A 24,343-nucleotide genomic window follows, 5' to 3' on the forward strand; every position below is an offset into this window, starting at 1 on the left:
GGCTAACGGACACGCAGATCGCATAGAGAATGTGAAGCCCATGTTTGTTGAACCAAAAGGGAAGGGCACCTTTATCGAGGTGATTGTTTTTATTTCAGTTCATTCAAAACCTCCATCTTCACGGTTTTCTTTAAGTCTGACAACATTTCATCATTGATGGTTCCAGTTCTGTTAAGACTTTAAAGCTGGTCTCTGTTTTTAGGTCATTGATGGGTATTATAACAAAGTCAATGATCCAGCATCTAAAGGAGGAAGTTTCTTTGCTGTATGCCGAGGGAAGGTGAGGACACAGTGTTCCTGTGGAGTCTGTAGAAGCCCTGAAATCTTTCAGGATATCAACTTCATCTTGGTTTTGTTCTCTGAAACTTGCCAGTGGGAACTTTTAGTTTGGATGTTTATGATGTTTCTCTGGTGTCAGTATTGAGCTAAAGCTGTAAAAAGTCTCTTTAAAAATAAATGCACAGAAGAGTGTGAAGCTGTGTGTTCTCAGTATGACAGGGTTGTGTTTAAAGGTCTTGGATGCTTTCTGTTCACATCAGTCCTGATGGACATGTTTTCTTCTCTCAGGCCAGTGAGGGTCTGGATTTTGCAGACACGTTTGGCCGGGGCGTCATCATCACCGGCCTCCCTTTTCCCCCCAAAATGGACCCTCGTGTCATCCTGAAGATGCAGTTTTTAGATGAGATGAGCCGAAAGAAAGCTCCTGGGATGAGGGTGAGGGATCAGAGTTCCACTGAAATGGTTTGAAGATGTTTAGTACCTCATTAGTTTCATGATTGTAATTTCTCTCTCTCACTGTCTCTGTCTCTCTCTCTCTCTCTCTATGTCTCTCTCTCTCTGTGTGTGCGTGGTCAGTACCTGTCAGGGCAGGAGTGGTATAAACAGCAGGCCTTCAGAGCTGTGAACCAGGCCATTGGAAGAGTTATCCGTCACAAGGAGGACTACGGGGCCATCTTCCTGTGTGATCAGAGGTCGGACATGAAGCTGTCGTCCAACTGTAACATCATTTCTAATTCCTGGACACCTGATCGGAGTTTACTTAGATCACTCCTAAAGATTCAGAGTAAAGCAGGTGTCAACATTTAGCACAGCAAATCTCAACCAACTGAAAACCAAACAGCAACAAACCAATAATATTTATTTTTTCATATGTATGTTCATTAATTAATCAGTTGATCAGATATTCAGACTAGGTTCATTTAAAGATGTCTCATTAAAGTAGCTCAGGTTTTTTTTACTTTTATAGATATTTTGACATTTTTACATTAAATTATCAATCATTGCAGAATATAATCAGCTATTTAATTATTACTGGCAGCCCTAAAGTTGAGGCATTTACTAATTTCCTTTCAGTTAAAATTAATTAGAAATACTTATACATTTAATAATGTATCAGTAAGTGTACACAAGTGAATATTCTCTTTGCTCCTTATATTTTAAGAAAATAATATAATTTTTAATTCATTAGTGATTTTCATCCATCCTGGAGCCTACCCCAGCAACTAGCAGGCGAGAGGCAGGTACACCCAGGACAGGTCAGCAGTCCATCAGTGGGACAACACAGAGACAAACAACCTCTCACACTCACTCCTAGGGAGAAGTTAGAGAGGCCAGTTAACCTAACATGCATGTCTTTGGGCTGTGGGAGGAAGCCGGAGAGAACCCATGCATACACGGGGAGAACATGCAAACTCCACACAGAAAATCACAGAAATCATTAGTGATTCTACATTTTTAATTCTTGTTTTCTTCCTCAGTTTTACATCTTTTTTGTCAGATGGTGCTGCAGTTTTAAGAAGTGTAGTCAAGAACATAAAAACATGGAAATTCTTGACTAGGGAAAAAAGCTAAAGCGGATGAAAGGATCTTTGTAGGGAATGTGGCTGCACTAGGATGCAGTAAATGTGAACATGGGGTTGACAACAAAATTCAACATAAAACTACAGTTTTTGTTGACTGCACTGAGATTTCTCTTTTGAGGGTTGCAAAAGCAAACAATAAGCACACTTCTTACCATTTGAGCATTATTTGAGAAAAAAAACAGAAAATACATTACATGAAATGTGGGACTGGATTGAGAAAGGTGTTCTACGACTTGCTAACAGTTCTTTCAGCATTGATGATAATCACGAAACTATTTTTTTCATTTCATTTTACTCAACTGTATTTATTTATTTACTCTTAGCTTATTGCTTCTTAAGGTTATTTGTTTTGACTCCAGGGTTTTCCTCATGGGGATCCTCCACGCCAGGGGTTCTGCCGGCTCAGTCTGGGGGTTGTTGCTGCAGTGATCGCCCTTGTCTGGGTGGCTGGGGCCCTGCACTGCAGCCTTATGGCTGTGGTGTGGGCCCCGGTCTGCCCTGATCAGGGTGGTTGCCATGATGGCAGCCGCTGTTGGACATGGGTGGACTGGCTCCTGGTGTGGATGGATCCCCATGACATTGTTTCCTCACAGCAGCATCAAGCCAGATGTTTATCACTTTTAGTGCTTTATACTACTTTTAGTTCAGAGACAGAACTCAAGGAGTCATGTTTGATGTGTGCAAAGGCTTGTTTTGTTTTTAATATGCATGAATTGATTTTTCATGTAAAGCACTTTGTGTTGCCCCAGCATGAAAAGTGCTTTATAAATAAAGTTTGATTTGATTTGACTATTCCTGCAGGTTTAAAAACTCTGATGCCCGAGCGCAGCTTCCAGCATGGGTCAAGCCTTATGTCCGCCTCTATGACGGCTTCGGGAATGTGGTCCGTGACGCCTCGCAGTTTTTCCGTGTTGCACAGAAACTGGTTGGTTGTAGCAGTTGGCAGGAAACTTCTCGCATTACCTGTTTTCCTTCTGCGTTGCAGCTCTGCATAACTCTGCACAACATGTAACGGCGATGCTTCTGTGTGGCTGTTTTTAAATGTGTTAGAGACCTGTGGTGGTGAAGACGGCTGCAGCAGAGAGCTGTGCGACGCTGTGTTCATCAAACACTCAGTCCTCCAGTTTCACCTCCTGCTCCTCCTCCCAAAGCTTCCAAACACAGAAAGCCAAGGAACTGGATGCCCATCTTCCCAGTCTGAAGAGGAGGAGACTCAGTGAGTCTGGAAATAAAGGAAGAGCTAACTTAAACCCTATAGTTGACTTGACTGATTGTTGCTTTGTGATCAGATGAACACAGTGGAGCCAACGGGATGGCCAGAATCTGCATCGGCTATGAGAGCAAGGTGCAGGGCAGTCAGGTGAGGCCAGCCAACCTGCTGGACGCTCTGGAGCGAGGTGACAGTCGCAGTGAAGACAACGCTGTGGGGGAGAAGGTAGTTTTTCACATGGTCCGAAAACACTTTCTGTCCTCAGATGTGACAAAATAAGACTTGTAAACCGAAGAAGCAGTTTGCTGTGGTAAACCTCTCAGAAGCATTTTCACTGTGATTCAAATCGTGGGTTTGTTTTTTTTCCCCACATTTATTACTTAAGTGTTTTATATGAAGCTTATTTTACTATCAAAGATAACCTTACTAAATACAAAAAGCAGTTTTAAATGATGATTTAATGTTTAAACATGTTTAAACATAACTGGTTGGGCCACCCTCGGTGGCAACAACTGCAACCAAGTGTTTGGGATAACTGGCAGTGAGTCTTTCACATGAAGAGGATTTTGGGTCCACTCTTTCTTTTCTTTTGTGGAATTATTTTAATTAAGCTGTATTGGAGCTTCCAAAACAGCCAATTTGTGAGCATCTGCAAATGTTGTATAAAACTAGAAAATCACAAACGCATTGTAAAAATTTGCACCAATGAGAACAGCAGCCAATTTTGGTGATAGTGATTAAGAAACCACACATATTAACGTGATTTTTCACGAACAAGCCCGCCGTACCAACGTAATTATTTATAACAACTCGCTGCGGTTTACACCAGAAAGTTAACCGACACAAAATGTGTAATAAAGAATTTTAGTAAAGACAACAATGGACTACAAGTGTTGCTGGGAGCATCCATCTTTAAATCAGCCCCAGACCATCACACTACCACCACCGTGTTTAACTGTATATATAATGCTCTTTTTTTCTGAAATGCTTTGTTGGTTTTGCGCCAGATGGGACACACCTTCCAGAAAGTTCCAGTTTTCTCTCTTCAGACCTACAGAATATTTTCCCAAGTCTTGGGGATCATCAAGATATGTTTTGGCAAATGTGAGATGAGTCTTTGTGTTCTCTTTGGTCGGCAGAGGTTTTCACGTTTTTGTGGCCAGACTTCTTGTTGCTGGATCGTGAATACTGATCTTAACTGACACAATTACTTTTTTTACTACAGTTACTCCAGACTAAACGTGGAAAAGCAGCATTTAGCTGTTTTTCTTGTTCAACACTTTAAAATCCAGCTTAAAAAATTTTCTTATGTGCCTGTGCATGAAATCTGTACTACATCCTTTACCTATCTAGACTAGCTTTTAATAATTTTAATTTAGTTATTTTATGATTCTGTTTGGATTTTTGCAAACCGTTTGAATTGTCTTAACACAATTTTCTGCATAGTTTCTCTTTATCTTCTATAATGTGAAGTACATTGAATTGCTTTTATGTTTCAAATGTGATTATAAATTGATTTGTCTTACCTTTTCTTATTATAGTTTTGTAATAAATGATTATTTATTATTATTTATGATTATTTATTCAGATCATCTTTGTTGATCTGAAATATTTGAACATGACTTCAATCTTTTAGTCGAATACTTTATTTCATAGCACTGAAATTAAATCAAATGAATACTTTATTGAAATGAAGTAACTGTAATTATTGTCAGAATAGTTTGTTTTAACCTAATTCATTTCTTCCTGTCTGTGTTTTTCTTTCAAAGTCAAACCATTGGTCCACGCTGTCTCTTAAGTATGACAAGAGGCTGGAAGACGAGCTACGAGGAGGAAAACGGAAAATAAAGTTGGTGTCAGATCAGGTGTGTATTTTGTTCTTCTGCAGTGGTTTTCAAAGCCGGATACAGTAAGTTTGGAAAAGAAGATGCCACACTGATGTCTGCTTGCTAAATTCTTCGATACCTGTTAGATCAGGGATGTCCAGCTTCGGTCCTCGAGGGCTTCAGTCCTACAGGTTTTAGATGTCTACCTGCTCCAACACACCTGATTCAAATGAAATGGCTCCCTTCAACAGCTTGTTGCCAGTTCCACCCTACCATGTTGACCCACTGGTCTGATTCAGATGCTGCAGCAGGAAACATTCAAAACCTCCAGGACTGCAGGCCTCAAGGACTGAATTTGGATATCCCTGTGTTAGATCATGAATAGCATGTTAAAAACACATCAAGAATATCACATAATCTGTTTGACATGTTCAAACTATCCAAGCCTTTCTGAGGAGGCCTGCCCCACACTCTGAAAACGTCCGATCTTCTACGTAAAATCTGAACACGTTAATGGAATCAGATATAACCAAACAAAACTTCTTTTATTACTGAACAGGCTCCTCGAACCCACCACCTGAGATGTTTGTGTTAGAACTGCAAAGCTCTCAGTGTGTCTGCAAAGATGACAGTTGGAGCACAAATAAACCATTTTAGTCAAACAGTTTGCAGATGATACGTTTTTCTTTGTAAAGATTTCTCTTTTTGCTTCATTGAGGTTTAATTTCTCCCAAATTCTTATTTTCATTTGCTATTTCAGATGTTTTTAATTAGACCGTAATGCTAAATATCTTTTGTCTGAAAGTCATTTCGGTTTATTTTAAACTCTTTATTTATTTCATTGCATTAGAATTTATTAAATACATTTATATTAAAACATAAAGACTCAAATGTCCCACTGGCTTGCATATCCAAAAACATTTGAGCTCTGGTGCATCCTATTTCTTTCCATGATTCAACCCACGTTTTCATTTATTTCATTAGATGTAATAAGAAAAGGCACAAAAACATTTCTAGATAATGACTAAATTGTTCAAAGTTCAAAGATTTTTAGCCACAAACCTTCATGGCATTTCTGCTTCTGTTGAAATATCATTTAATTTGCATTAATTCTTTAAATTAAACATATAAGTAAAATAATTGCATTAATTTCTTCCTCTTCTTGGACTTTATATGGGATGAGAATATTTTTCTTCCTTCTTGTTGAAGAAACTGAGCGTCTCTGAGGACATGTCGGAGGAGGGGAAAGCCAACAGGGCCAAGCAGTTCCTGGCAGACATGAAGAAATCACTGAGCAAAGTCAACTTTGACCGCATCGTCCAGGCTCTGCAGACGTACAAGACGACAGACAACCTGGACGTCCTGCTGACAGAGACCGCCGTCTTAACCGAAGACACGAGGACCCACAGTCTGCTCTATGGTACGACTGTCAAGTCCCTGAAGAGTATTTGTGCCATAAATACATAAATGATCTGCTGTGTTGATTCATGTGTCTTATTTGGTCTGTGAGTCACAAACACTCTAAACGGGCGATACTGTTTAAGTACAATAGCTCCACAATGTTGATTTGTGATGCTGCCACTGTGTCCAGGTTTCTACCAGTTTGTTCGTCCGCATCACAAAAAGAGGTTTGATGAGAAATGTCAGGAGCTGACGGGGCAGGGCTGCGGATACAAACCTGGACACTCGCTGTCGAAGGATGAGAAGAAAGCAGTGATGCTGCAGAGCTGTAAGACACAATGACCCATCTGTTAAAATACAGTCTTTTTCTTTTATTTTTGATCATTAAAATCAAATGTCCTGACTTTTAAATTAACAAAAGAAAAAGTGCAGCAAATCAAGGGCTTGTGTTTTCTGTGATTTCTGCTGATGTAAGAGTTGGGAAATGTCTTTTTTTTTGCAGCTGCAGTCAGAGAGCCTGCTGGAGGACCCATCTCCTCGTCTACCTGCAGTCAGCTCGATACACAGCACCTCAACAAAGGAGGACCGTACCTGAACCAGCATGGTTTAAAAGAAACCCTGACTGGTAGGAGATTCAATCTGATGATCGAACACTCCACACTTTACACTGCAAATATCAGGGAGTGTATCTGTGCACATCAGTCTGGCATGCAAGTCTGTGACTATAAATCCGGTACTGCTTCATGAAGCTAATTTCTTCCTGTTGCTTTTGAGTTTTTAAGGTCATTCTTGGCCCGTAACACAAAGCAAAGAGCAGGTGGCAGAGTCTCTGGTGTGTTGCTTCCATGCATGTGCTGTTTTTAACATTGGTGTTGGACAAAAACAATACTGGGTATGCAGCGTTATTACAGCGGCACACATAGAATGAACATTTAAAATTTCAGCGAAGGTGTAGATGTATATTCATACAGTTGAATTACAGAGTCGTTCACTTCAGTCAGAAACATAGCAGCAACGTAGGACGTTGAATTGCGTAAACCTCAGAAATTACTCTTCTAATGTTGTATCTGTTGTGTCTGAAATTACTGGAAACTTTAATCAATGTTAACACCGACCATGTAAGAATGTAAAAAAGGGAAAAAAAATGTCTGAGGCATTGTTGTTTTCCAGCCGGTATACACTTTTCATTAACCTGTTAAAAATCCACAAGTACTAAATGTCAGAGAATTTTATTGCCACCTTATAACAAACATGTTTTTAATATACTTGGTTTTGTCACGTTTCTACTAAAGTGTAGTTAAAAAAAAACAAAAAAAGCGTACTCTTCTGAGCTCAGCTGCTAATTCGCCACCATCTTGTGTACAGCTTGTGACTAAAAAGAATCTTATCAAGAAAGTCTGCATGTCAGCTGTCAGAGCATTTCTAATCTGCTGCTCTACTCTAAAAAAAATCCTGATTTTTACGAACGCAGCATCATCTGACAAAATCATCGTGATAATTTGGACCGTGATCTCCACAGAGAAAGTTAGAAACAGATTTATACTCTTACGGGCGTAAATAGCGGCATCCTTTTCAAGCGTTGTTATACGTCGCCGTCCTCATACTTCCATGCATCTTCTGTGTTGCCAGGTTAAGTCAATTCCTCCACTAGTGGGCAGTCCAGAGTCCTGAGTTCAGTCCCACAAGCCAACGTGAGTTTCAGACGTTTGGTGGTGGTAACGGATCAGTATTAAGTTGTTTTCAACCGTCCAACACGCTCTTAATGTTCGCATATAGTCTGTCTACAAAAGCTTGTGCAATTTTTACAGTTGTTCTCGTCTTCGTTCTTCTTCTGCTTTTTTGTTTCCATCCTGATCCTCTTCTTCTTCTCTGGTTTGTTTCCTCCGCTGGTCGCATGCCAGCTATTCTGCTCAGCACTGCCTCGCGATTTTCGGTGGTATTGCTCCGTCTTCTACTTCAAGCAACGGATAACTAAGCTCCCTAAAAACGGACCAAATTACGTACGCGTGTAACCGTCTTCTGTCAAGCATTTACTGGGACAAAGACAGTGGTCCAATTAAAAGGCCAGGTTGATCTGTAACCGTAGCTTGACTCAGATTCTCTGCTCAGATCTAGAGGTCAATGTAGTGGTTTACAACACACCATGACATGAAGATGTGTTTGTTTTTAAGAAGGAAGTAACGGTGCTCAGAGCATGAATTCAGCAGGTTTTTAAACTCAAAGTGGACAACGTCACTGAGGGCTCATTGAACAAACTGTTCCGGTCAGGTTCTGCTCCGAAGAATGAAGTCCACGCTGCCTTCCTGGCCGATGTGAAAAAAGCCCTCGGACCAGAAAAGTCAGCTCAGCTCTTTCAGGCCATTCACAGCTACAAGAAGACAGACAACTACGAGAGCCTGGTGACCACAGTGGTGAGCTTGTTCACAGAGAGAGACGAGAACTTCAACCTGCTGATCAGTAAGTTCTCCCAGTTACTGCACGTCTCACAAACTCTTCAGACTTTAACTAGAATTTCATTTTTTATTCAGGATTCAGTATGTTTGTTCGCCCACACCACAAGAAGCAGTACAAAGAGATGTTGGATGCTCTGATGGGTCAGCCAGCATCATCCGCTGATGTCCCAGCTTCAAACGAAGAGCTACAAACACAAGGTGAGTGCACTTATTCTGGCAGGTTTTATATCATGTTGCTGTGTGCAGCTCATCTTCATTTTCCTGCTGTACAAATAGCGTGCACTGCAGCCTGTAAACTTTTTGTGGCTTTTCCACCAAAAATAAATAAAACTAGAGGGGAAAAATCGAATTCCCAAACACACAATAACAACTGTGAAGTCCACAAAAAAGCCTCACTGTTTTTTGTATCTTAGATATTTCTCTACTTCTGATACAGATGAAAGCTTTTCTACTTATCCTGTCTGTTTCTCTTTTTTTCAGCTACTCTCTCATCCCCTTTGAGGACACAAAGCAAGATTTCCAGTTTTTTCTCAGGCAGCCAAAGAAAATAGAACATCTAAGCACTAAAGAATGAGTTTCTACAGATGGAGCAGGATTCATGTTGAACTGCCTTTTCCCCCACATGTTTTGTGTGTTTTTATGAATTGCCAGAAGTTAAACTTTTTAATCCAGCTCTGTTTTTTTTTTGTTTGTTTGTTTTTTTGTTTCTTTTTTTGTTTGTTTGTTTGTTTTTCTGTAAGAAGATAGAAATTTGGAAGATAAAGGAACCAATCTATGAATGCCAGCGCAATGTCCGTTTTGGACTTGTCTGCAAGTGTGTTTTAAATCCTGTACAGAAGGACAGATTACAGTTTCAGAGAGGGCGCTGGCATGATGGTTTGATGTTGATCTTGTTTGCTGCAAGTTCTGGTAGATCATCCACCTCATCCCATTTTATAATTTATACATCTGAAGCTTCTCCTCTTGCATCTTAGTCCCTCCCTCTAAACAGATGGGTGTAGAGGAGTAGCACATAGGCACAAAGATGGGGGAGTCGCTGTAACAGGTATGCATCAGACTGAGATGTTGTTTCAGAGCTGTCATTATGAACAATGTCAATTAATATGATGCTTGTGAGATTATATATATTTATTCCTAATGCACTTGATCATGTAAAATAAACATGTTTAGAAACATTTCCTCCCTTGTATCTCCTCGAGCAAGCTTCTTCTTTCTTCCAGGTGCGTCTTTGGGGTTGAGACATCATCCAAAATATTCTTGGAACAATTTACAGGTCTTTTTTTTTTTTTATATTTCAGAAAATCACCCTGATGAGCTCAGCATTGAAGTTGAGTACATCAATAATTAAAACTGCCTTTGCGATGCAACTTTACTCTGTATTAAATTATTGTCATGAAAAGGGAGAAATATGTAAACATATTTTTCTAATGGTTTTTAATAAATTTAAATTTGTGAAATCTTGTCTTCGCTAATGTTTCTGTTTTACCAGCAGTGCTGTAAAATATTCAGATTTGGGGTTGGAGGATCCTTCCATATCCAATTGTGTGCTTGGAAGTTTTTACATGTAAAGTCCACAACAAATAAAATGAATATGTAATTATTCGTTAACTAAGATGGACTAAAATGACTTTTTAAGTTTTGTCAGACATTTTTCAGACCAAAATGATGTTGCATTGATGGGCAACTGGAAACTCACGCTCGCTTTTCAAATGGAAAAAAAATTGAAGTCAAACTCGAGATGAGGTACCTATAGCTTATCCGTTAGTTAAGTGAGCTAAACTACTATAGATGACAGATTAATAGTAAAGTCATGATGGAGGTAAACATTTTCTTGTACAAGGAACGCGCTGTATTTTAAACTGTTTTTTCATACGTCCAGAGAACAGTGAATGCATCATTTTACAAGGATGGACTTAACGAGGTTTCCCTTTTGTTATCGCGATACTTTACGTGGTACATCACGGAATTTCCATCATGGCAGGCAGTAAGTTGTTGCTAGAAGGCAAAGTTAGTATAAAAGGTTTTATTTTAGGACTCAGCGTTGTTTTAATCCCGTTAATCAGAACCTGGTTTGGACATATTGACTGGGTCTTTGATTATCTGACAGAAACACCTGGGAAAATAGCGATTTGTATCCACATTGCAGTGATCAACGGCCTTTTGCTAATTATATACAGAGGACCTCTTTACAAGGTAAGCACAGACGTTGGGCAACAAACTTCCTGCTTTTCTTTCTAGAGCACATATTAAGTTTACGTGTTTCTTCCATTTCAGCCTGTTATCATGTCTGAAAAGCTACATGCTCCGTTTAAACTTTAGTAAGCTAACTTAATCGCCTAGCATGTTAACACTAGCTATGTGTTTAGTATGTTAATCCTATTAGCTAAAGAAGAGAGACAGCTGGCAGTGATGTACCGAAGATAGAAGCCTAAGTCAAGCAAAGCTGAAGGGCTATTATCACAGGAAACGAGAGAACTGTTTGGTTTATTTATATACAAAGCACTCACAGGTCATATGCTTCCTGGAAAGGGCGTGACACTAAAATATCCAGAAATCTGACCACTTGATTTATTTTGACTTAATTTTTCTTCCATTTTTTCTGGAATCTGTTTAATTAAACTGTTGTTTGAATCAGTGTCAATCTTCAGCTGGTTTGCTGTTGGCAGTCTGACCTATATTAACCAGCGTGTCCTGAATCCTTACAGGTTGCATTGAGAGCCTGTTTTCTGGGAATTACCTTTGGCTGTGGCTTAATTATAAGCTGCTCTGAAACCACTTGGACACATTTTGGCTGGTATGTATACGAGTCAAAACACTGTCATCAATTATTAAATGATTAAATTAACCACTCCCTGTGTTTTTAGAAGATATAACCCTCTTAAGATCCCTATATTTAACTTTATACATATTTAACTAAATGCTACAGCTACAGATATGGACTGTAAATGTATAAATATTTTACAGCAGTATGTGTAAATATTGTGTATTGTAACTCAGGTCTGTTGCAGCAGAGTATGTTAATAGGGGTTTTTCTGCAGGTACATGTGCTCCCTGTCGTTCTTCCATTACTCTGAGTACTTAGTGACGGCCATCATCAACCCCCGCAGCCTGTCGCTGGACTCGTTCCTGCTTAACCACAGTGTGGAGTACACACTGGCTGCCGTGTCATCATGGGTGGAGTTCACGGTGGAGAAGCTAACCATTCCAGGTTGGTCTACTGTCAGCGTCACTGAGCCCATGTTCAGGCTGCTATTCCTTCACTTTAGCAGATGCAAAACAGCAGGAATAATTTGCCCCTTTCACACCATCCTAATCATTCCTCTGAGTCTGTATGTGTCATATGTGCTTTCATTACAAATTTAAAGTTACCTTTGCTCTGCTGGGTAGTTCATATGTTTAGCTGGCTCAAATAGCTCAGCACCACACTTAGTTCTGCAAACTCCAACCATGTGACCGTCCATCCTTTCCCTCTCGCAGAGCTGAAGCAGGTGAAGTGGTTGAGCTTGCTGGGTCTGCTCATGGTGCTGTGCGGTGAAGCCCTGCGGAAGGCGGCCATGTTGACGGCCGGTTCCAATTTCAACCATATTGTCCAGAATGAGAAGGCCCAGAGCCATGTGCTGGTCACCAATGGGGTCTACGGCTTCTTCAGACACCCATCTTATGTGGGCTGGTTCTACTGGAGTATAGGAACACAGGTGAGCAGATGCATTATTTGGGTTTATGGTAATGTTTAAAAATTACTGCTAAGCAGCTAATAGAATGTTTAATCTCAATTAATTGATGTTGTTACTGTTAAACACAGACGCTGGTGTTACTATAAGTTTTTGTGAAGATGCTGCCTGCCTGTTGTTTTTCTTGCTGATGAGACTGTTGGCTGCTGCAGATCATGCTGTGTAACCCGGTGTGCATCCTGGCCTACACGATAGCCAGCTGGCGGTTCTTCCGGGAGCGGATAGAGGAAGAAGAGCTTTCCCTCATCCATTTTTTTGCTGAGGACTATGTGGCGTATAAGAAGCGGGTTCCCACCGGGCTTCCATTCATCTCTGGGATCCGTGTAAACTAGTCCTGGAAGCCGGTGCTGACGTATCGGACTTAAAGCAACAAAGCGGGTCAGACATGGTGGGTGTGTGTCGTCTGCCATGGCAGCTACCCTCCAGAGGTAAAACCCAGCAGCGGCTGAGAGCCTGTAGCTCAGACAGACACCTTGGCAGCTGGGATACAGCAGGCAGCTGGGCTGCTGTTTTTCTACCAACCTCCAAAAATCCAGTTAAAAAACAGAAAACCTCTGCTGTACATGTATTCTTACACTTATACTCCATCTGTTTCACTCATCTCTGCATGCTCTGACCATGCCTAGTGTTTCCACTGATCACCTGTTGTAATGAGCAACGATTCTGCACTGGACCCTCTGGTATCCGACATCTGATGACATGTTTTCTGAAGCTGTAGTGGAAGAAGAGTTGTTTGAGTTTCATAGAGAATCCACTCAGACATAAACGATGTTTACAGTTGCCTCTAGTGTCTTTTTTAAAGTTCCAGTGTGTAAAATGTGAAGATCTGCTGGCAGAAATGCAGCATCATGCTCCTAAATCACGCTTTGTTACCTTTATGCTTTTCTTACCTCAAATTGAAGAATTAATGTCCAAATATGTTCACAGTGTTACTGCAATATTCAAAAAGAACAAACTGAACATTCACTGCAGCATCTTCTGTGGCTACCATTGTTTGGAGTACTTTTAAGGGTCTGAAACCTATTTGGTTGCAGTTTATAACTCCACCCTACACACTGGATCTTTAATAAATACATGAAGGAATTCTCCGCAGAAACAACTGATCCTTGGATGCAAGATGAGCTGAGTTGTTCTGCTCAGAGCCTGGTGCAGTTCATTCCTGTTGTGTTATCAACAAAAGCTCACAGCCAAATAAGAAACTGCCACCATTGGCACTGTAAGCTTGCTTCCTCTGGACTTGTTTATGAAACGTTTCCCAGTTTGAGTGCAGACCTCTAACCCGGGGTCTTGAAATCCATCTCTTTTTAAAACCAATCTCTTGCCCCTCAAGCAAATTATAGTAGATTTTTACCCTGCTGATATTTTCTCTTTATCATAGCGGAAATTACCGTGTCTTAAAGATCCGTCACCTCCAGTATTTATCTACATTAAGTGATAATAGTCAGGGTTCCACTTTAACAGATTTATGCAGCAACACATCTAATTCTGAACATTTTAATGGAGGAAATGTCATTTCAGTAGATAACAGCTGTAAGCAGAGCTGATGGACACTGCACTTTTACAGTTCTGTAGGGACCAGTGGGTAATACTGCTTTTCTTAGAGTTTACTGTCAAATTAATAATTTATGACTAAATTAAAAATGTGTAAGCACCAGTTTGAATAAAGCCACATTTCTTGTTATTTATAATGTTCTTATGAGAGCGTGTGGCGTTATAAAGCTGTGCATCACAAAAGTAGTTTTTACTTCTTAGACTTATTAAAAGTAAACAGTGGAGAACAGTGTTATTAAATTCAGTCAGTTTATATATCACATATTAAACTTTTCACTAAAAGTTGTTCATCGTTTTAGTTTAAATGAGGTGAGATTGAGATTGGACGGTTTATTTTTTAAGCGTGAGTGTCATCGTGTCCTGTCATTCACGCCGACGTGCCAGTCGCGCTCGCAGAGCTGCGTGTTGGTGAAGTGGTACGGAGGCTGACCCTGAGGGGCGTCACACCGCCGCCATCCACTCCACCAGACACTCATCTGGGTGTGTGTTGAAGACTTGAGGAACATTGAGATTTTTCCCTGAGGAGACTTTTAAGGTTCTTTATGTTATTGTGTTAAAAACGTCAGAGTTGTGTTTGGAAAGCAGATTTGTTTTTTTTTTCTAATTTGTGATGCACGTTTTGGGTAGATTGTACTATTGGTCAGTTTTTTTTGTTTGTTTTTTAACTACTGTAGCAGCACAGTGGATTCCCAGAGCCTCCTAAAGCCAGCAGAGTCGTCTCATTTTGCATCCTGCCTTTTTTCTAACATCTGAACATAGACTTTATATAAAAGATGGATACAGATCAGGAAGTGGAAGGATTTTCCTTCGTTTTAGTTAAAAATTAAATATGCCTGCTACACTGACATAACATCTCCACTCTGGCACTCGCTGGTCTGTTGGCTGCTGTTTTGGGAACTTTTGAGTTCTTCACAAGGCCTATTTTTCCTGCCTCTTGTCTGAAATGAAACACCCAAAATAAATGAAGTATATCTTCACAACTACGAGGGCTGTTTGTATAATCTTGGTCTCTACAGGAAGCTGAGATGTGAGATTACTGCAGAAGTGTCAGAATCCAGATACGTGTTAGTGCGTCAGAGTAAATTAACCTGGAAAACAGTAGAAAATGTAAATGGTTATCCCCTCATAAAAGAAAACCACATTTCTTTCTGTGGAAACCAGAGGACAGCAGCCCAGTTAATCTAGGAATAAGTAAAGTAATATCTGATGAGGTGCTGTGCTATAGTTGAAGGTAAAGTGAACCTGATCAGGTTTCCAGGTGTTTTAATAGAGGTGTTACACAGGTAAATATCTCAGGGAGCCATCAGCTGATGATGATGATGGACACGTCTATCAATGGTCAGAGACAGGAGGATCCAGGGATAGCCCCACATTCATCTTAGAACCACCATGAGGATCCAGACAGAAGTGAAGCCCAACATAGTCTATGATAGGAAGAGTAAATCCTTCACTATAAAACCTCCTTCATCTCCATGGAAACCAGCAGGACCTTCATGGTTCATTTCAAACAAAGGCAGAGTCGTAGGAGAAACATTAGCAGAGTTTTTAGAGCTGGAATCAAACTTTTCACCACAAAACAGCAAAAGTAAGACATGATTTCTGGTTCTGGCTGCCAGCTCCAGAGTCTCTGTCCCACCATGATGAGACAGACGTCTGGAACCAGGCTGTAAACATGTTTCTGCTCTGAAGTTGGACCGTTCAGCATGAGGGTTTATCGCCATTTAAGAAGCTGCACTTCTTGGTGCTTCCATGTTGGCTTCATGTCTTTGTTTTGCAGAGGAAAGGTGCCCCTAATCTTTTGGGGATTAAGAAGTATTCGTCATCTGGCAATCCAAAACCAAGAGGTTGGAAACTGTAGAAGTAGCCTGAAAACAAAAACACTAAAGTTGGCATACAAAGATGATGTGGTGCCTTTAAGTTCAGGACCAGTTAGGACCAGTAGGGGAAGACTCCACAATGTCTCTTGTTATAATATTTTATTTTACTACAGTTTCAGCACCGTCATTCTCAACCACACCTTTGGCATTTTTCACATTTTATTTATGCATATTTTCAACATTTTAGCTAGACGTGTTCTTTCTGATCAGTGGTATTTTTTATTTATGATTACATGATAGAAATTGGGTTATTTTTCAAGATGCAGAGAAAAACAAAAGGCAAAGCAAACCTGGCTAAATATGAGGTTACATTTGTATTTTCCATCTTTATATGAAGTCTATGCTACAAACAAGAATGCAGAAATTACAACAAGAAACTCCATATAGCACCGGGAAGTCATAGTTATCTGTGGTGTTAGTGTGTGTTTGCCTGCCTAACTGCACTGGCAGTTAATGTATTATGAGCAGGATTTGTCTGAAGGGGCAAGTTGTGGATCAGCACAGATCTGTGACTTATAACAGGATCTTTGATAAAGAATATCTGTTAGTAGACACCTGTAGTTGGTTTGGCCTCCTGCTCCACTGTGTGCTACAGAAGCAGGACCGTACTGCATGCTGAAGCTTCATCTTTTTAGCATTTTAGCTGCTAACTTCTCACCTGAATTTCAAGCATGCTCCAGTTTCAGCATGAAAACTGTCACGATCCATTCTGCACTGGGGCATAGAAGCACCTGACTGATTTCTACTCAGGATCCGTGCAGAGCGTGGGGAGTCGGGGTTAAATTTGATCAATGGCACAATCTTCAAAATAAGTTGTCGAGCGGATGTTTTTGACGTTTTACGTTTACACTGACACATGTAGCATAAATGCAAAGTGCACTGTAAATGAAACGGCCGCAGCACGGCACACAGTGGGTTGGATATGCTGCATTTTCACAGTAAACAAGCATTTATAGCAGGTTTTACACTGACAGGAAACTGCTGGCTGATGTTTGTGTTGATCCAGAGCAAAGTTTCTTAGCACCACTGGAATGGAATAAAGTTCATAAAGTTATTTAAAAGTTTCTGTCTTTATTACTCCAAACATCCAGAAATGGATTTGCTTATGAGATGATAGACAGCAGCAGCTTAAAGGTGCAGCTTGTAAAACATCAACGACAGAATAGTTTCAGATAATTTAAAAAGTTTTGGTTTCCAATTACTTTTCCAAAACTACTTGTGTTTTTATTGTCTTAGAGTGAAGCATTTATATCTGTGTCGTGGGCCGACGAGCTGCCACCATTTTTACTAGATGATAGAAAAACAACAGGAAGTCCAATCAGCACTGGTTCCAACCAAGGTCTGCAGAACAGCATCTCTGAACACACAACACGTCCAGCCTTGAAGCAGATTGGCTCCAGCAGCAGAAGACACACTTGGTGCCTCTTGTCAGCTAAGAACAGGAAACTGAGGCTACAATTCACACACACTCACCAACACTGGACAATAGAAGATGGAGAAACGTTGCTGGTCTGATGAGTCTCCATTTCAGCTCCACATTCAGATGCTAGGCTCAGAATCTGCTGGAAACATCATGAAAACATGGATCCATCCTGCCTTGGATCAACGCTTCAGGCTGCTGCTGGTGTCATGGTGAGGGGAGATTTTCTTGGTCCACTTTGGGCCCCTTAGTACCAACGTGGCCTGGTTGAACCAGCACAGCCTACCTGAGTATTGTTGCTGACCATGTCCATCCCTTTATGACCACAGTGGAGCATCTTCTGATGCTACTTCCAGCAGGATAATGCACCATGTCACAAAGCTCAGATCATCTCCACCTGCTTTCTAGAACATGACTATGAGCTCACTGGACTCCAACGGCCTCCACAGCCACCAGATCTCAGTCCAGTAGAGCAGCTTTGGGATGTGGTGGAACGGGAGATTCTCATCATGGATGCAGCCGACAAACCTGTAGCAACTGTGTGATGCTGTCATGATAATATGGAGAAAACTGCTGAGGAAGGTTTCCACCACCTGGTTCCATCACACCAGGATTAAAGCAGTTCTGGAGAAAACAATGGGTCAAACCCGGTACCAGAATGTGGACCTGAATAAATGTAAGAATGTGCTGGTCCTTGACAGGGAAGGTCAGGCACTGTCACTGTTTTCACATTTTCATCTCCGGTCCGATAGGTGGCGGTATGCTCCCTTTCTGCTCGGTAGTACCGGTATTTCCGGTTGATCTTTGACCTCACGAACCAAAACACTCGACAAACGAGCTGGCGGCAAAGCGTTACCATGTCCAGCGGGGAGTTAGACAGATTTACAGCTCTGTACTTTTCGTACGTGCTGTATTTTCTGATCTCCCTGCAGATGAGATGCACGCTGTCCCTGCTGGTGATGGTGTTAAATGAAGGCAGACGACAGCGCCGTTTGATCCTGGAGTGCGCCAACAACGAGACGTCTGCGCTGCTTCACTTCGTCCCCTCTCCGCTTCCCAGGGCTCCGCGCAGATGCTGGATGCGGGTCCGGAGCAAAGACTGGTGGGAGAGAGTGGTTTTGAAGGAATTTACTGACGAAGACTGGAGGATGACCTTCCGCATGACGCGCAGGTCGTTTGATAAATTATGCGGCTTGATGGAGGGAGTGCTGCGGCCGCAGGACGTGACCGTCCGCGCCCCCATCCCGCTGCAGATGAGGGTCGCCATCGTTCTGTACAAACTCGTTAGTTGTGCGGAGTACAGCACTATAGCCAAACAGTTCGGCGTCCATAAAACCACAGTGAAGAAGTTTGTGTACTCCTTCAGTAAAGGGATGGTGTCTAATGTCATCAACGACCTCATCAAGCTGCCCACGGCGGACGAAGCACGCGCTATCGCACGCGGATTCGAGGAGAAGTTCGACATCCCTCAGGTAGTCGGGTTCATCGACAGGACTCACATTCCAGTTCTGCCCCCAAGTGACGGCTACAAAGACTTTGTGAATCGCAAAGGATGGCCTTCTTACGTGCTTCAAGCCGTGGTGGACCACACGTACAGGTGAGACACTAACATCCGGGGCTGTTCTGGCCTCGTGCATGCTTACACTCAGGTTATTTGTTTACTTTCAGGTTTTGGAACATCAACTGCAAAATGCCCGGATGTACTCGTGAAGCAGACGTGCTCAGGCAGTCGTCGTTATTTGACCAGGCACACCTGCTGCCAAAGGTTAGTCTGTCTTCTAAAAACGATGAAATGGACATTTTCTCTTTTTGTCATTAACTTTCCTTCTATCATCCTATATTTTCTTTCTTTCTTCTGTTTTCCATTTGCCTGTGTATCTTTGTCTACCTGTCTTTCTCTTGCTTTCCTTCTTTTTTGTGGAACTGCCACTCCTGTCCAGGTTTTGCAGCCATGTTGGCGCAGAGCCATCATTTTCCAACCGTTGTTCCAGTGCAGGATGTTTGTCTTTGCTACCCTATAGAAAGTCCTTGTATGAGCTGGAGCTGACCCGTTTCAGGGTGATGGGTCAGTGGAAGTCTGCTGCGTACCTGAGTCAGGGAACAGGTGTTACGTCTGAGCATCCTCTGGGAGGTTGTTAGAAAACTGCCAGGCTCCTTTAGGGAGGCAGCTGTGAATGAGTGTGATGTTCTAGTTTAGCAGGAGAAAGAGGAGAGCTAGCCTTCTGCTTTCTCTGGAAAAAAAAAACAAAGCATTATAACGTAGTCACTGATAAAGTCCTTAACAGGACATCACTGACTATCAGAGTCAAGGTGTGCTAGCTCAGTACGACACCCCGTTAATCGTGTAGACTAGGGCTGCATGATGTCAGGAAAGCATGCAACAGCATTCTTAAAAGTTGTGATGATGAGATGATCTACGATAAATAAATTTTAGGCCACTTTATTGTTTGAGATCTGAGTATTTCTGGGATCACACAACCATCTCCAGGATTTCTAGAAAATGGTCTGAAAAGAGAAAATATCCAGTGATTTTTAAACTCTGTTTATTGTTTATGTAAGTATGAAACTGGACCAGTAAGGTAAAGGTCACGTGTCTGTCTCTGTCTTTCATTCTTTCAGCATCTTTCTTCTCTCTCTTTCTCATCTAACTGCAGTCTTAAAATAACCCGAATGTTGCACCATACAGACCTCGCACAGCCAGATTTAATCTGTACTAACAGAGTAAACACACTCAAACTAATGTTTTCATCTTGATTTATTTACTCTTAGGTTCCCAGAGAAATTGGTGGGAATTCTGTTAACTTTTTCATACTTGGAGGCCCAGCTTACCCACTCATGGACTGGCTCATCAGAGCCCACCGCCGTCCTCCACGTCTCACTCCTGAACAGCTGCAGTTTAACGTCCGTTTACACTCCGCAAGGTCGACGGCAGAGACGGCTTTCAGGAGGCTAAAGTCGCGCTGGAAAGTGCTGCTCAAGAAAAGTGTTTTCCACTACACATTCACACCGTACGTGATTGCCACCTGCTGCGCACTGCACAACTTCTGTGAAAGCGAGGAGGAGGATGTTGATCCTGATTGGACAGAGGAAGCAGCTGTTCTGGAACGAGATCTGCCACAGCCGGATTCCCGTTCATACGATGAGCCCGAGTGTCCTGATGGTCGGAAAATCAGGCTTGCTCTGACTGAGTATCTGAAAACAAACTTTCCTCTAAACGCAGTGTCATAGACCCGCAGTGGCTGTTTTCTTTGCATATTTAAGAAATCAGTTACGGACATTAGGGTCTTTACCCCATACTCTTTATTCCAGCATTGTCATGAACAGATAAATTTATGTTTGTATTTATTCACATTTATTAAACATCTCAAAACTTTGATACCTTTTCAAAGTTGATTTGATTATTTTATTTAAAATGCATACATTCCTGACCAAGTATCGTAAAATTCTGAATGAATTCAGACATCCAGAAGGAGTTTAGAGAAGTTGCTCCTCCGCAGCAAAAGGAGTGGTGGTTTAGGCGTCTAATTAGGATACCCTCACACCTCATTAGAGGCTTTCTGGATATGTCCTACTGGTAGGAGACCCTAGGGCAGACCCACTATTCACTAAATAGATACCTTCTGGCTCGGAAACAATTTGGGGATCCCTCAGGAGGAGCTGGAGGGTGTTCCCTTCCCTTCCTGCTGCCTGTATGACCCAACCTCGTGGAAGGATAGAAGACATTCTGCAGTAATATTCACAGCATGAAGATGAATTTGAAAATAAGCAGTAAACACAGAAAGACCAAAGACAAAGTGCAGCTGTTTTGTAAAGACCCAATCCACCCTTCTAGTTATTGTCCCCTTTATTTAATAAACAGACTTAAAATTTATCACAAAACCATTTGCTTTGAGACTAGAAACAATCACTCAAACTCTAATTCATCCCGATCAGACCAGAAGAGCAGAAATATTATCAGACAGTTTATGTAGATTGTTTAATTCAGTTTATATCACCCAGCAAAAACAAACCCGAACAAAAATAGTATCCACAAAGTATTCCACAAAATAAAATACACATTTCATTTTAACCATCTACACAGATGTGGTTTTGGAGTTGTTTATACATGGATGGATGAATGAATCTAGACACACTATAAACACTAAAAGTAAAACATACACCTCATCGAGGGCTACACCCAGAGGAAAGGAAGATTAGAAAAGAGTTCTCAGAAATGTTTCACTTTTTTCTGCTTGACAAAAGGGAGATCTGTGTGAAACCTAAATGAATTAATGGCTTATTTCTCCCCTTTATCTTGTTTTTCCCCACAAAGTGAAAGATACTAAAAGGCCAAAATCAGGCTTAAGTTTCAAGAGATCTCAAAGTTCTCATATGTTTCTAATTTTTTCTTAAATTTTGCATTTCTTTCTCATCTCATGAGAGAAATAAAAGTTCTTATAAACTGTTCTCATCTTCACTCTCTGTTGAACTCAATTCATAAATCTCATGCTGAGCTCAGGTAGGTGAAATTTAAAAATTCTCCACAACCACTCTATCTTCTTATTAACATTTGTTGTTGTTAACCGTTTTTTATATAATCAAATATTCGGGTTGTATTTAAAAAAATAATTATGAACTCTTTTGTAAACGTTATATCAATCTGATTAAACCCCAATTCTGACTTTATATATTTGCTGATTGTCTGAAATTTTGACTTAGTATTTCAAAATCTGATGCATGTAAAACAGAATTTCCGTTTTGTTAATCGATCAAAGATTAACCAATTCGATCGATTGTTCGGCTTTTGATTTTCAGCGCATGCGTACAGCGGGTTCTTCCTTTCCGCTAGCTTCTCCGCCATGGCGCCTACTGTAAGTGAAATCGCGTGTTTGAAAAAAAAAACAAATAAATGTATCTTGTGGGTAAAAATCCCGGAAATTTGGCTTAATGAAACGACACTTCTGTTATGACCGTTGGGATAAAAATACAATGTTTGGGTTCGGGTTTCAGATGTTTTCATTAGCGTTGTTGTTGCTGAGGTTTTCCATGGCCTACGGCTCCATGTTAGCTTACGTTAGCTTAGTAGGTTAGCTTTACTCACCACGTTGTTAACTCGGCTAGCCTGGTACTCCCGGACAATAGTTCTTCAGATTCAGTAGTTTTCGATGTAATAAATATTAATAAAAAGATGACTCAGTTAGTGAGCTCCTTTTATTATTTTGCGATGACGTATCTGGAACATTAAAGATAGTGGGCCGAAGTAGCACAGATCTTATGAAAATGTTAGCCTGAGTTCGCCGTAATGCTTGGAAATTTAAAACGCCCACAGTAAGAAACATTTAGGTTTATATGGTGGGCCTATGCCTGGAGTTAAAAAAAAAGTTATTTTTTAAATCATAATGCCGATCTGATGGCGCCTCTAAGAGTGTGAAACCTTTAATAAGCCCGATGCTTCAGGTGTGTGTTGACTTGAGGTTTGCTGTCTTTATTAGCAGAAGAAGCAGAGCACCGGCAAAGGTGGTAAGAAGAAGAAGCAGCTGCTGAAGTTCACGCTGGACTGCACCCATCCTGTTGAAGATGGCATCATGGATGCTGCCAACTTTGTAAGTCTATCAACCTGTCAGTTATTGTTTATTTATAATGGTAAAATTACCCAGAAGAAGTCTGTCTCTGTATTTGAAAGCAAACCTAATTAAAAGTGAAGCTGACATCACACTATATAGATTTTTTTTTTTTTGTTTACATGGTATATTGTGAGGATCCCGTTTGCAGGGATCCTCCCTACAAAGAATGGCATTGAGGATTGTGTTTATATACCCACCTCAAGGGGAAAATATACTAATTTGAACAAGTTTTTTTCCTTGTTCTTGTCTTTAAATCTTTTAACGATAACTAAATCCTTAAAGTTCCTATTAGATGGTTTGTAAATTTGGGGTTTAGCAGCAGTTGCATAATAGTATGATCCTTTTAAGTTTCTGACTCTGGCTTTGGCTGTATGCCCCTCAATATTACGGTATTTACCTTGTGCTATATCAGACAATATTCCAAGAATAATGTTTATTTGAAATGCAGGTTTAGTTCATATTTTTGTTCTAAATAAACTTAGTCTTTTTATTAATGTTGTCCCACATTATGTTCCCCTCATCCAAATTCTTTAAACATGGAGCTTGGCTTGGGTTTCCCCCTCTCATGTTTGGTGCCTTCATGTTTTGCACTGAACTTCACCAAAGCTGGTGTTGCAAGAAATGGATAACCTGATCTAAAAAAATGTAAAAATCCAAAGTTTCCCATAATAAGCAAACCTAGCAACTCTGGAGCCCAGACTGTGTGTTGGAAAGCAGGAGTTTTGACACAAGATGCCCTGAAATCTCTTTATACATATCCACAGCTGCACTTTATATTGTTATACTCTACATAGATTTATTTGATTTTTGTTTACTCAGGATATAAGTTAATGCAAGCAAAGAAGATCAGAAAATGTTGGTTATGTAACATTATCTTACTCATAGAAAGTCCCAGTTCATCCATTCATTTTCTCCCAGGTGGGGTCATCTTGGTCTGTCAAACAGGTCACTTTCTGTAAGCATGATCTCTTTAAAAAGTGGCTTAATTGGCAACAATGAGAAATTCTGAGCAGTTGCAGCTCAGCCTGCTGCTGGTAAATAAAGGAGGAAAGTTGGAGGTGTGGCTGCAGCTGGAACTGGAAGCAGAGGGAATGATCTTTGGCTCAGATTTATAGCCAAGCAAGTAGTGTGAGAATATTTTGGTGAATTGTTTGATTTCTTACCTTGTTTGAAAAAACCCAAAATGCTGAGATGAAGTAAAATGTGATCATACCACACAGCTCAAGCTTTAGCCACGATCAAAGACGTCTGTGCTTTCATTGGTCATCAGTCAGGATGCAACAAGTGTGCATCTCCTTTTCAGAGACGCAACCCCTCTTATTCTTCCTCTTACTTATCATGGAGCACAGCAGGATGCACCTTCAGTTGTGTGAAACGTGGGGATTATAGAGTTCGGAGCTTGTGGGAAT

General features: G+C 40.8%; 4 protein-coding genes across 5 annotated transcripts in view; all 4 read left to right on the top strand.

The window, feature by feature from the left end:
* The window catches only part of rtel1 (regulator of telomere elongation helicase 1), a 25,985-nt gene extending 15,776 nt beyond the window's left edge, over positions 1-10,209 (top strand). The window contains exons 20-33 of the mRNA XM_042003134.1: positions 2-79; positions 203-280; positions 568-714; positions 856-971; positions 2,664-2,787; positions 2,913-3,078; positions 3,152-3,297; positions 4,842-4,937; positions 6,108-6,318; positions 6,490-6,627; positions 6,802-6,924; positions 8,568-8,756; positions 8,828-8,950; positions 9,233-10,209. Of these exons, the coding sequence (XP_041859068.1) occupies positions 2-79; positions 203-280; positions 568-714; positions 856-971; positions 2,664-2,787; positions 2,913-3,078; positions 3,152-3,297; positions 4,842-4,937; positions 6,108-6,318; positions 6,490-6,627; positions 6,802-6,924; positions 8,568-8,756; positions 8,828-8,950; positions 9,233-9,303 (1,806 nt within the window). The 3' untranslated portion in view covers positions 9,304-10,209. The remainder of the gene's footprint in view (position 1; positions 80-202; positions 281-567; positions 715-855; positions 972-2,663; positions 2,788-2,912; positions 3,079-3,151; positions 3,298-4,841; positions 4,938-6,107; positions 6,319-6,489; positions 6,628-6,801; positions 6,925-8,567; positions 8,757-8,827; positions 8,951-9,232) is intronic.
* Positions 8,003-24,343, top strand: part of LOC121651182 (60S ribosomal protein L22) — a 20,878-nt gene continuing 4,537 nt past the window's right edge. The window contains exons 1-3 of one of the 2 annotated variants that reach the window (XM_042003154.1): positions 8,003-8,008; positions 22,139-22,181; positions 22,803-22,913. In XM_042003154.1, the coding sequence (XP_041859088.1) occupies positions 22,170-22,181; positions 22,803-22,913 (123 nt within the window). In that variant the 5' untranslated portion in view covers positions 8,003-8,008; positions 22,139-22,169. The remainder of the gene's footprint in view (positions 8,009-22,138; positions 22,182-22,802; positions 22,914-24,343) is intronic. The other variant, XM_042003155.1, reaches the window with a different exon arrangement.
* On the top strand, positions 10,688-13,263 carry icmt (isoprenylcysteine carboxyl methyltransferase). The gene is made up of 5 exons (XM_042003148.1): positions 10,688-10,945; positions 11,458-11,546; positions 11,791-11,960; positions 12,230-12,447; positions 12,636-13,263. The coding sequence occupies exons 1-5, from the start codon at positions 10,727-10,729 to the stop codon at positions 12,813-12,815; spliced, it is 876 nt and encodes a 291-aa protein (XP_041859082.1). The 5' UTR covers positions 10,688-10,726; the 3' UTR covers positions 12,816-13,263.
* LOC121651177 (protein ANTAGONIST OF LIKE HETEROCHROMATIN PROTEIN 1-like) lies at positions 17,959-20,705 on the top strand. The gene is made up of 3 exons (XM_042003145.1): positions 17,959-18,928; positions 19,000-19,096; positions 20,101-20,705. The coding sequence occupies exons 1-3, from the start codon at positions 18,189-18,191 to the stop codon at positions 20,557-20,559; spliced, it is 1,296 nt and encodes a 431-aa protein (XP_041859079.1). The 5' UTR covers positions 17,959-18,188; the 3' UTR covers positions 20,560-20,705.

The sequence above is a fragment of the Melanotaenia boesemani genome, chromosome 13, assembly GCF_017639745.1.
Source record: "Melanotaenia boesemani isolate fMelBoe1 chromosome 13, fMelBoe1.pri, whole genome shotgun sequence".
In the NCBI taxonomy this organism is placed as follows: domain Eukaryota; kingdom Metazoa; phylum Chordata; class Actinopteri; order Atheriniformes; family Melanotaeniidae; genus Melanotaenia; species Melanotaenia boesemani.

Coding starts and splice junctions, on each gene's coding strand:
- icmt (XM_042003148.1), top strand. CDS start 10,727: ATGGCAGGCAGTAAGTTGTTGCTAGAAGGCAAAGTTAGTATAAAAGGT. Junction 10,946..11,457: donor ACAGAGGACCTCTTTACAAG/GTAAGCACAGAC, acceptor GAATCCTTACAG/GTTGCATTGAGAGCCTGTTT. Junction 11,547..11,790: donor ACTTGGACACATTTTGGCTG/GTATGTATACGA, acceptor GTTTTTCTGCAG/GTACATGTGCTCCCTGTCGT.
- LOC121651177 (XM_042003145.1), top strand. CDS start 18,189: ATGTCCAGCGGGGAGTTAGACAGATTTACAGCTCTGTACTTTTCGTAC. Junction 18,929..18,999: donor GTGGTGGACCACACGTACAG/GTGAGACACTAA, acceptor GTTTACTTTCAG/GTTTTGGAACATCAACTGCA. Junction 19,097..20,100: donor AGGCACACCTGCTGCCAAAG/GTTAGTCTGTCT, acceptor ATTTACTCTTAG/GTTCCCAGAGAAATTGGTGG.